The 12,041-nt window shown below is 35.9% G+C and overlaps 1 protein-coding gene across 2 annotated transcripts in view; it reads left to right on the plus strand.

The window, feature by feature from the left end:
- LOC105438416 (fibrillin-2) overlaps nt 1–11,318 on the plus strand; it is a 49,112-nt gene extending 37,794 nt beyond the window's left edge. For both annotated transcript variants that reach the window (XM_030984251.1, XM_030984252.1), the window contains 15 exons: nt 5–232; nt 801–920; nt 1,320–1,433; nt 1,764–2,129; nt 2,482–2,604; nt 2,912–3,025; nt 3,553–3,666; nt 4,246–4,365; nt 4,806–4,922; nt 5,383–5,499; nt 6,256–6,369; nt 7,044–7,163; nt 8,336–8,486; nt 8,796–8,942; nt 9,737–11,318. In XM_030984251.1, coding sequence (XP_030840111.1) covers nt 5–232; nt 801–920; nt 1,320–1,433; nt 1,764–2,129; nt 2,482–2,604; nt 2,912–3,025; nt 3,553–3,666; nt 4,246–4,365; nt 4,806–4,922; nt 5,383–5,499; nt 6,256–6,369; nt 7,044–7,163; nt 8,336–8,486; nt 8,796–8,942; nt 9,737–9,815 — 2,144 coding nt within the window. In that variant the 3' untranslated portion in view covers nt 9,816–11,318. The remainder of the gene's footprint in view (nt 1–4; nt 233–800; nt 921–1,319; nt 1,434–1,763; nt 2,130–2,481; nt 2,605–2,911; nt 3,026–3,552; nt 3,667–4,245; nt 4,366–4,805; nt 4,923–5,382; nt 5,500–6,255; nt 6,370–7,043; nt 7,164–8,335; nt 8,487–8,795; nt 8,943–9,736) is intronic.
- The last annotated feature ends 723 nt before the right edge of the window (nt 11,319–12,041 follow it).

The raw sequence follows: 12,041 nt of genomic DNA on the forward strand, positions 1-12,041 counted from the left end.
TCAGAAATCCTCGAGTGCGCATCTAACCCCTGTCTCAATGGAGCGACCTGTGTGGAGGGCCTCAACTCCATCTCGTGTCTCTGTCAACCCGGTTACGCGGGATTTCTTTGCGGCACCAACATCGACGAATGCGAGAGTTACCCGTGCGAGAACGGAGGTGCTTGTCGTGATGGTGTTAATGGTTTCACGTGCTCCTGTCCAACTGGGTACTCCGGAGACAGATGCGAAATAAGTGAGTATATGTTATTTCATGATCAGTACATGATTTAAGTGATGTGAACTGAAATTGTAGTGATATTAAACCGAAAAGCAATATTTTTGTACAGTGAGAAAATCTGAAATTCGTAATTCACTTGATATGCGATACAATTAGTAAATCATGTAAAAATAGTAGCATTTATTATAACTTCCTAGCCATTTTTTTTTTTGGGGGGGGGGGGGTGTGAAAGACGTCTTTGAAATAAAAAAATTTACTTGGTCAACAGGATTAACAACAAAGCAAGTCCAAATGATTCATGTTTTTTCATGTCAGCTTGTTTGACGTTTGATCATTAAAACAAGGAAAACACGAACCTTGAAATGTTCATCCCCATCTAGTACAGATTCAGTCATGTTAAGACCAAGGCACCTGACAACAAAAATAACGGGGGTGGGAGGGGATGGGTGGAAGGGGATGGGGTGGAAGGAGTTATCAGAGACATTTCGTACTTGTGCCTCTTGCCAAAAGAATCCTTGAATCGCCCCCTTCTCCCTTCCAAATGTGAGTTCTAACCTTTCTTGTTTGACTCTTTTTCTCCCAGACCTTAATGAATGCGCTAGCAACCCATGTGACAACCTAGGAACTTGTGTGAACCGTGTGGAAAGTCATGGATACGATTGTTTCTGTCAACCTGGCTTTACTGGCACCCACTGTGAAATCAGTAAGTAAAACGCTCTCTAAGCTTCTTCTTTTTTATTTCACTCCTTTGGGCATGACGATTGTGAATTATTTATTTCACTTCTCGTGACGGAATGCATTTAAGGCATAATTTATGATGTATTTTTGTTTTGTTTTGCAGAAAGTAATCTTTATCTTCCATGCCTATTATATGAGAGAGGTCCACTCCAAAATGTGTTTGAACAACAGAATAGCCCGTTTTCTCCTATACATTGAAGCATGCTTTATGGATTTTTAAAATATATCAGCATGTTCAGACTACCATTCGTAATACCTATGTCTTTACGATAGTCATGATATTGCACAAAACAATGTAGGAGAGAGTGAGTTGATGATTGTACGTGTTACCTTTATGTCGTCTTGCTGTTTCTCTATTACGCAGATATTGATGAATGTGCCAACCAGCCATGTCTGAACGGTGGTATCTGCAACGATCTCGCCAATGGTTACCGCTGTACTTGCCCCATGGGATGGGCAGGAGATAACTGTGAACAATGTGAGTATTCTAGACATAATTATAAGATAAACGGTATAAATCAATAAATAATGGTGTTTTCTAAAGTTTTACCCAAATTTAGTCCAGCAGGTTCAAGTTTTTGGTTATGCTTCGGTTGATGACATGTATGACTTATGATTATCATTGTTTCTTTTTTGGAACAAATAATGTTTCATATAAATAGAGAATTAAATAATTGGCATACAACATTACTACCTTATTCACCATCGTTATGGTGATTTCTACTTTGAGGTAACCCAAGGAATACTACATGGGTATAACGGCGTAATCACCATTTTAAATTGTTTGTCTATCTCTCCTGATATTTAGCTGTTGGTTGTCGAGTCAACTACACGCTTGCCGTAGGAACGAAGCTTGAGATTCACTCACCGAATTACCCATCCAACTACGGGAACATGGAGAACTGTCGCTGGTTCATTCAGGGGATCAACGGTCGCCAGGTTACAGTCGAGATTAAAGATTACATTACCGAGAACCGGTACGATGAGTTCAGACTAGGAGTCGGATCGAATCCTAACGATGAGGGTTCAAGACGGATGACGCTATCCGGCCCAGGTCCATTTTCAACGAGGACTATGACTCTTCAGGCAAACAATATCTGGACAACTTTCATAACCGACAACGAGAAAACCGAGAGAGGTTTCTCCATTGAGATAACGGATTCAGCGTATGTCGGTTAGTTTTAACGCTAGTATATTTTTAGAGTGTATTTGAATCCTGAATATATAATATGAACATTGAAACGCCAATAACAATGTCAATATGGTGATTTCATGGACACATCATAAATGGTTATGAATTTGGATTTAAAAATTCCGCTTAAAAGAAGCTATCCTAAATGAATGTAAACAGAACATATATTATAGCATTGCAAGGATAGATATGTTGTTTCCACAAAGAAGCGCCATCTTTTTCATGTGAAAAGTACAAATACTTCTCCTTTTTTTAAAAATTTCTTTCAACTCATAGATTATGGAGTCCGAGAATACTCTGTTAAAAACTCTTTTTCTAATACTATCATTTGCAGCTATTACGCCATGTGATGCTGAACCATGTATCAATGGAGGGACTTGTGAAAACGTGGGGAACACACGATTTACGTGTTCCTGTACCAGTCTTTGGACAGGACAGCAATGTGAAGAACCAGCAGGTAGGTAGTCCCAACAACACCCTGTCTTACAAGTAAAAAAGGAAGAAAGAAGTGATAACCTGGTTTTAAATAAATTTATAACTAGAGTTTGATGAATAATTTGTAAATTCTTCATAAGCCTTGATTTTATTGTACCCACATGAAGGGGCTCACTCTTAAATGAGTGACTATAACGATGTAATATTTTTGTAAAATTGAAATCCATATAATTACATATTTCTCAATTGATGACTCCTAAATTGTAAATGAACTAGAACTCATACAGAATGATGTATATTCTTTACAATCTCTTTTTGGTTTGTTATAGAAATGAACAAGTGTGCATTCCATCCTTGCACAAATGGAGCTGAGTGTACAAACATTGGACTAGACTACACATGTACATGTCCAGTTGGATTTACTGGCAAGAATTGTTCAATGGGTGAGTTTGTGACTTTGTGTAAAATCTTATGTAAATGCACAGTAATCTCATGAGTCATGACTGAAACTACCGTAAAAATTTGAGCTGTAATCTGATGGTAAAAACCTTTCTATTCCATTTACGATCCCCCTGTTTTAATGGGAACTCTTCTAATGAAACTCCTTCAAACAAACCGACTTTTCGATCGAAAGAAACGTTTTGCTTTAATGTCGTGCACAAAACAATTTTTAATAAATAGAACCATATCGAAATGTTTTCATGAAGTCATTACCATACAATCGCAAGTATCTTTCTAATTTGGTTCTCATTCATTAATGTTTAGTATTTTTTTAAATTTAATTAAGTTATACGAAAAATATTTCTACTCACACTAAGATCCCCTTCTGAGAAAAAAAAATGTCTTAATAGTACTTTTCCAGGTAAATTCGTTTATATTATGTTCTTACCATATGAACTGATATTTTCAAATTGTCACAAAGTATAATAAATATAGAATCATAATGCCTCAATTCTTTGCTTTTGAACAGAAATCGATGAATGTGCTTCGAATCCCTGCCAGAATGGAGGCACATGTCAAGATCTTATCGGAGCCTACGTGTGTATCTGTGCAAATTGCTTCTCGGGCGTCAACTGTGATCAAGGTACGAGGAACGTCTGCTGTGAATTTATAACACCGTTTATCACAATTTAATAATGATGAAAATAGCTACATTTACATTAGACATAAATCCATCACCGAGGATACTCATGGCGCTTACAAAGTACCATCATCACCTTGGCTTTAGCCGAGCTGCCCAAAGGCGCTCAAAGCATCCAGGAAAAAGATTCCTTGATGCTTCTACTTTCCGATGACTTATTTAGTACACCACGACACCTCTACATCTAGAAACGGACATTCCGCTCCTTGTGTACTCGACACCTACAGTGGCTCTACATGTTACGTTATTGTCTAGACCGTTAGTTCATTAACCCGATAACCCGATAACCCGATGGCACACACCAACCTGTGTGCCATCCACGCCAAGAGGGTTACCATCATGCCCAAAGACATCTTAGGTATAGTCATAAAACAATGTTTCCTTTATATATATATTTTGAATTCATTATTTTAAATCCCTCAAACGAAACATTTCACAGCCCAAGCTCAAATTTGTTTTCAAATATTTCGCCAATGTCACCAATTAAGCCCAAGCACGTTTTTTAAATTTCCCTTTACCTAGCTCCCGTCACTGATTCCTGCATCAAGAATGTCTGTGAGAACAGCGGCGAATGTTCCTTCTATGATGGATACTTCACATGTACATGCCAAGATGGATACTCTGGCGACTACTGTGAGAAAGGTTAATATTAAAGCATCATTCTACCTGCCCTTTATTCGAATAACAAGAGTGAACAATTTAAGAGGGTTAATTTTCCGAGGTTTCGTTTTAACGGGAAATAATTACCATTTTGAGTTATTACAACATCTAATTTCCGGAATTCAGAGAATTCTATTCACGTGAACTATCCTTAACTTATGTTTAGTAGTGAAAACTTGTGACATGGCAGCGGAAAGCCCTTTGTTTATGCAAGTCAAAGGGAGAGCTGAAGATGAAGAGACCCTCCCCCAAACCTCCCCTCTCTCGATCACTCTAATTAATAATACCTCATATTCGTTAACCCAGTAAGACAAAAATGCCTCACTTCTCTTTAAGTGAACCCAATCCAAGCTCTACACATATTTCATGTTGATGGTGGCCTTTCAATAGAATGTAACAACATGACGTTTTTTTCTTTTTAGATTTCGACTTCTGTCGCAATGCGCCATGTCTTAATGGCGGTACATGTACCAGTCTAAATGGAACATTCTCTTGTGACTGCCAAGATAACTACATTGGAATTACCTGTTCGATTCAGGGTAGGTAATTTTCCAGTTCTATCCACCTTTTACACCTATTCCCTTTACAATACTTGCCCGTATCGTTGTATCGTAATCCTTAAAATTGTCTGATTAATATTCTTCGTGTGGAGTTACATGTACATGTATATAAACATCTTTATCAGTTAGCTACTTTCATCTAGAATATCGTAGCAAAAAGAATGACCTGCTTTGGAATACTTGAACATTTGAGAACATGTCTCAATAAATGAATGATTCTGTGTGAGTAGCAGCAGCAGCAGGAGTAGTAGTGATGATGGTAGTAGTATTAGTATTATTATTAGTAGTGGACAAAAGTAGCAGTAATAGTAACTGTGGTGGTGGTGACAGTATTAGTAGTGGTGGTAGTAGCAGAAATAGTTGTAGACGAGCGAAGTAGTAATTCAAAAATACAACAATAGTAATGTTGGCCTTTTTGTTTGCATCCTTTCCAATGCAGTAACATTGTCCTGTGTACATGCGAACCCGTGTCAAAATGGCGCCCTCTGCACCTACATCGATGAAAGCTATCTATGTTCCTGTCCCTCAGGCATCACGGGTGAATTCTGTGAAACGAGTGAGTAACAAAACAACTAACGGAGTAAGATGGGATAAAACAAAATTTACACAGACTACATATGAATACCTGGTTCCCAACAAGGGTAGACGCAACGCAATTACATATAAAACCTAAACGAGGATGCATTAAGCAGACACTTTTCGTATATATTTATAGAATATACAGTATCAAACCCATGTCACCCTTCATGTACCATCTCTGACGTGAATACAGGAGCATCAAAATTTGTTTTATTAAAACGGATATATGCTTTCTATTTTAAAAAGATCTTGAAACAAGTTTGAATTTCTAATCTGTCTTTGATTCCATTTCATTTTTCAAGTACATATCTACCGGCGTTCCCGCGAATATGGCAACGAATTCATGTTTATTGCAAGGGAATTACAAAAATAATCTCTTTCTTAACACCTCGATTGCTTTCTTCCCACTCCTTTGCAAAATATGCCATTTTGCACAAAATAGATGCACTATTAAATGGACGGAATGACTGCTTTTTTCAACAGAGTGGCTTTGCAAAATATACCCATTTCCTGTCTTGATTTTTCGTTTTTTTACGACGCTAATCTTGAAACCTTCTCTATATCTATCCCATGATAAAACATTGTGGCTCAGGGAAAGTATTTGTGTAGCATATATACAGAGTTGATAGTCGCCTGTTCGAAACTTAACATTTATGAATGTACCGAACCATGCTATTGAACTGTGCAGATGATTTAATTCTGCTTGATGCTCTTTATCACTGTTCTTGTCCAGATATTGATAACTGTGACCCGTATCCTTGTGCGAATAACGGTGTGTGCGAGGACGGTATTGATTTCTTCTCGTGCTACTGTCCCAGCGGCTTTTCAGGAGATTTATGTGAAATAGGTAAGTGGTCATCCGTAAAGCCCACCGCACACATTAAGATTTAACTTCGATCTGATTTTCGAAGAACTTCCAATATTATTTGACATGAACATTCAAACTTCTAAAATCTTAGATATTGATGATCTGAATAGTGATTTGATTAACGAAATATACATTTTTGCTTAAAGTTTGCTTAAAGTTTCCTTAAAGGAGGAAAAGCTAACTCGGCCGAGAACCGTAGTGGTGTCATATCAGTAGTATGATTGTTTACAATCTGAAGTAGATTCGGCTCTTTTCTTGAAAGCTTTAAGTGCACTAAAATTAAGCTTGTTAGTATTCTTATCATTATTTAGAACCCAAATCAGGAAGATGACATTTGATTAGATTTCGTATTTGATATAATTAATATTGATTTGAAAATCGGATCGAAGAAAGATCGAAGGGTGAGTTTAACACATCCTTTTGGTAAAGGATGATTTTTTATAATGCAGCATCTCAATACTCAATTCTAGTACAACTTAATATACTATCGACATTCAGTAATTTTAGATTTTAATATACCACTCTTTTTTTTTTTACAATACACATAACAGTTACTATTGATATTCGTTTTACTATTCCCTGTTCATTCATCCATTATCGATTATTTAAATGCCTAGCACTTACGTCTGTCAATTTACTTCCCAATCTATCAGATATCGATGAATGCGGTAGCAACCCCTGTCAGAATGGAGGGACCTGTCTGAATGGTATCAACAAGTTCTTCTGTCAGTGTCCTGAATCTCTTGATCAGCCTGTCTGTGCTTCTGTTGTAGGTAAGTAGTCATACCCAACCGGCACCTTTTGTTTATAGTGTAGAAATTTCATTCGCTATCTTAAGAAAATAAGTGCCAATACGTTATCTCTCTTATAAATCTATTGTTAAGTTTTAAAAATACTAATATTGATCATCATTGATAAGGTTTGAATATACTGTAACCCATACCTTGAAAAAAAGCTTGAAAAAATGCTTGAATGAACAGATGATTTGTTTTATTATGTTTTGATTGTTTTATACGCAACAATTTTATACTTGGCTTTCTCCCTCGCCTCTCTATTCCTTGTTTCTTTCTTTCCCCTATCCTGCGCATTTCTGTTGTTCTTAATGTATATATAATAATTTCGTTTGTTTGTTTTTGTTTGCCTATTTATCATTGTAATCATATTTCAAATGTATTTTATCAACAATTTGTATTTTTATCTTGTGGATGGACCCCTTTGAAGACCAGCTTTTAGCTGACAAGGGTGATCCGACCTTCCCATATGTGGAAAATAAATAAATAAAAAAAATAAAAAAATAGTGCTCCTAAATTACCCGATATTACAAAAGTTCATTTACAGAATTCTACCTGCGCATGTACTTTGTGATGAATACGGCAGAAATTAGAATAGGAAAATTTACGTAGAATTGCAGAAACATTTAAAAGAAATGTATTCAACTGAATTATTTATAAATTGTCAGTAAACATGCACACATCTTTAATCTATTATTCATTTAAACCATGACCTCCACATGTCTGTGATCCTCGCTACAAATAACAAAGCACGTTTCTATATAAAAAAAATCTGCTCATAGCCATTTCAAGCATATTTAATACAGTAGCGACTTCTTAATGTTAGAATGCAACTTGCAAACTATCCATATAAAAGGGTATTTTTAATGTAAACGTGAACAAATATACATTTACTCAAACTAATACACAGTGTGGTTCCAATACAGTATCATGCCACAATAATGTACAAAATAATAATATTGTGTTTTAGTTTAATTGACTCAATCTTAAACATTTCATACTACATGTACGATGAAATTTATCAAACGTATTATAACTATATTTCCCATTATCTTGTCAATGCATGAAGCACAAGTTGCAAGAAATAACCCTGTCGTCGTATCCTTTCCACTGATTTTCATATATGATAATCAAGATGTTTTCAATCCTTGCAGTAAACCAGGCAGCGCAGTCTGGAGATACCTTTTTGGGTGCGGAGATCAATCTTAACCCATGGTACATCCTCCTCATCGTAGCATTAGCTCTTATCGCCATCTTCTTCCTGCTACTCTTCATTTCATCCGCGGCTTGTAGAAAGAACAAAAGGTAATTTTCTTCCATCAAGCAGTTTTATCAAAATAAAATTTTGTATATTCCCGCGAAAGACAATGAATTTGTATGGGTTTAAAACCTGATCCTCAATCCACCGTGTAATTTTTTTTAAATATCTTTTTTTTGACAATGAATTCATTACATAGCTACTACGATATATTGTCCTGTCAAACATACGTCAAAATTGAGTAGCCAAATATGTAAGATGATAGGCCTTATATTTATTATATTTTATTGTGTTTTAACATTGATACTATAATATTGTGTAATAAATGTTATACACTGTATACTCATCTTTAACAGTGCCCTCTACGATGCTGAGTTGGCGAAGAAGGAGAGAGAACGAGGGGTACCTAATTCTCAGCTACATGACACCCTTCCAATCTTCGATGACGAGCGTCCTCTGTCACGTGATAACGATTACGGTTTCCTCCCCCCGAATGCTGTGGAGTAAGTCTCAATTCCCTTTTCTTTCATTTTTATTAATAGTGTCACATGATCCAAGTATTTATTCAATAAAGGTTATAAGAAAGAAGACGTAACATAAAATACATAAAAGAAGTGATATACTTTAATAATTGCTTTCTTTAAAAGACTTTTATATACAAATAAAATAAAAATAAAACTTGTGTCACATAAATATTCAGGACCCCAGTCTTTAATTGACTTGGCTTGACTTAATGTCTACATGGTCTTTCAGTCTCTAGGTCCTCCACGCAGGAAAGTAATGGAGTATTCTCTCTATCTCTCTCTCTCTCTCTCTCTCTATATATATGAAAACATCAGTCTTACAAAAGTTGAAATGGATGAAATATAGAGTCTTTTGTGACAAATGAACGCCTTGTTTGTCGAAAAAAGCCTGGTGTACTAACATATTCAACTTGAAAGCTCGCCCAACATAGCCAAAAGTAATGTATGCAGACTGGATTCAAAGTATTGTAGTTCATTTATTAATACTTCGTTAATGGAATAACTCGTCACTAGGTCCCCAGGAAAGAAACATCCATACATTTGAAACCGGTCTAATGCATCTGAATCCTACAAATTAGGTGTGTTCGCATAGTGGACTGCTACGTGTGACATCCTTTTGGTGCCTTAAAAGGACGTCACATGTAGCAGTCCACTATGTCTTCGTGCAAATCTAAAAGTCCCCAATGATGTTGATGAACACTAAGGTTGTGCAGCAAATCAATAAGCACCTTATTTCGCAAATTTATAAAAGCAAACTTTTCTATTCGTTTTAGATCGAATGTGCGGGAGGTGAACAGTTACGAGAATCCATGGCCTCAAAGTACGGATGAAATGCAAAAGACTCATCTCTAACTGTACAACAGGGGACATAATATTTAAGAGATTTCCGCTTCCCCGCTTTTTAAGACTTGATATTTCACACCATTTTGTTTATTTGAAGTGTATTCACTGACGTGCACATTTAAAGATAAAGTTAAGTTCTGGTCCTGCGATTGCATTTGTGTATATACTGTGAGCAAATTGATAATAAATAGGCATGGTCATGATTATGATACATAAATGGGACTACACAGAGATGTGGCATTGAAATGTGGTCCACAAACTTTAGCAGTTACTGGATATATTTCGCAAACAAGGGTATTTGAAAAGCAATTCTCTCAGGGGACTCTTGAAAAAAATACTCTTCCCTCGAAATTCTCTCAAACTTTGTAATTGAATCATTATTCACTGTATATCTTATTCAATAATCGTTTGATTCCTTCCTATGCTACATAAGATACCAACTTATATTCAAAAATATTGGTATGAACATCATTGCATGCTTAATTCAAGTCTCAATTCAGTACCAACTTGTTGGAATATCATTTATCTTATCATTTTTTCATTTTATTGTAACATTATTAATCTGCAACCTATAAGTCTTGGAGCCTGTCCCATTTTACCCGTAAGATTTGACTTATAGCAATTACTTTAAGACCGCAGGATTCCTCGCCCAGATGTAAAGTGCGAGTTGGGGAAACAAAACACATTTCTAGAATTGCCCATTGCTTCAAGATGGAGCTATAAAATAATAGGAAATAATATAACATGTAGCAGTATTGTCATTTCTCCTGTTTATGTTGGTGCCATTTCTGGGCAGGGGTCATTTCATTAGGCGATGTCAACATCTACTTGTGCCAACATGATAATCAATTTGAATACAAATCACTAGAAAATAAACGTTGTTACAATTATATTTCTTGTATAGCATCTTCAAATTTGTATTCCAGGATAAATTTACAGAATTCAGGGCATTTTGGTTACTCATCTGAAACATGAAAATAAAAAAGTCAAAAAGTTGTTAATTTACACCTGGCAGTAATTTTTCGACCGTGCTCAATATTTTAAATTAAATTGAAGATTCTGATCGTAGGGCAATTCCCTCGGTACACCTAAGACTACCTCTCCTATCTTATGGAGGGGAAAGGAAGCGTTATCCCGTTATTTGTCCGGGGTGTAATCGTACAAGGTGTACTTGTGTTTATAATCTATGCCTGCATAGGATATTCATCATTATTAATTTCTAAAACCTTGTGAGGTGTTAATTAACCAAGTTTAGATTCAATTCTTTATATATTACTTGAGTAACTGAAATCGGGAAATGTATCCCGCTATGAACGTATTTTCAAGTTTTCTCTTTACCCGACCGTCATAAGTCATATAAACTGATTTCATTAATATATTTTATTTGGCATGAAGAATTGTATTTTTAAAGTAATGATACCATTTTACTATGTAGAAGTTTTCTTTCTTTCTGTAACAATATACATTGTATACTTACCCCTGCATACAATAAAGTGTTCTAATTTCACCGCATTCTCATGTCAGCCTTGTGTTTTTAATATTTTTCAATGGAGTTGATAAATGGAGTTTTAATTATTGAAATAACATTTCCTCTTTGACACAATAGAACTTTCAATTTATGGAGGTTTCTTTCCCTAACCCCCGGTTACCAGCCTTTTCATTCACATGTTATGAACAATGGCGAAACCCGTGGTATAAAACCGGGGGGGGGGGTACCCCTACCCCTTTTTAAGGGTCATTCTGGGGGATTTCTAAATAAAGGCCCATTTTTCAAAAATTTCAATATGTTTGGAAATTTTGAAAAACGGACCCAATAGCGATATTTTTGTGTGAAATAGAGATCAATTAGAGCGGCACATCCACGTTTGTCTTAATATGTGAGTAACCCCTCGGTATAAAGTTTGTAAACTTAAAGATTAATAAATGGTGAGCAGACCATAAATGCATTTATTTTGCTAAACAAAGAAATATGCCAATTGAAACCTGTGATCAAACGTGGTAGCGGAGCATGCAACTTCATGTACATACATTGACTAGAATACATTATCAAATCTGCCTTGACATGGGTAGATATATGCAATTGTGCAAAAGATTTATCAGAGTGTTTGAAATTTCGTTGCAATCGGGAGTTTCATCCGAGTCAAATGTGATTGTAGGTGGCCATCAGTGCAAATTTCAAGAAAACAGTGGAAAAACATAATTTTGGGCAAAAAGTGCAAGGGGTTTAGTTTGCTC

The sequence above is a fragment of the Strongylocentrotus purpuratus genome, unplaced genomic scaffold (assembly GCF_000002235.5).
Source record: "Strongylocentrotus purpuratus isolate Spur 01 unplaced genomic scaffold, Spur_5.0 spur5_scaffold_14, whole genome shotgun sequence".
Classification (NCBI taxonomy): domain Eukaryota; kingdom Metazoa; phylum Echinodermata; class Echinoidea; order Camarodonta; family Strongylocentrotidae; genus Strongylocentrotus; species Strongylocentrotus purpuratus.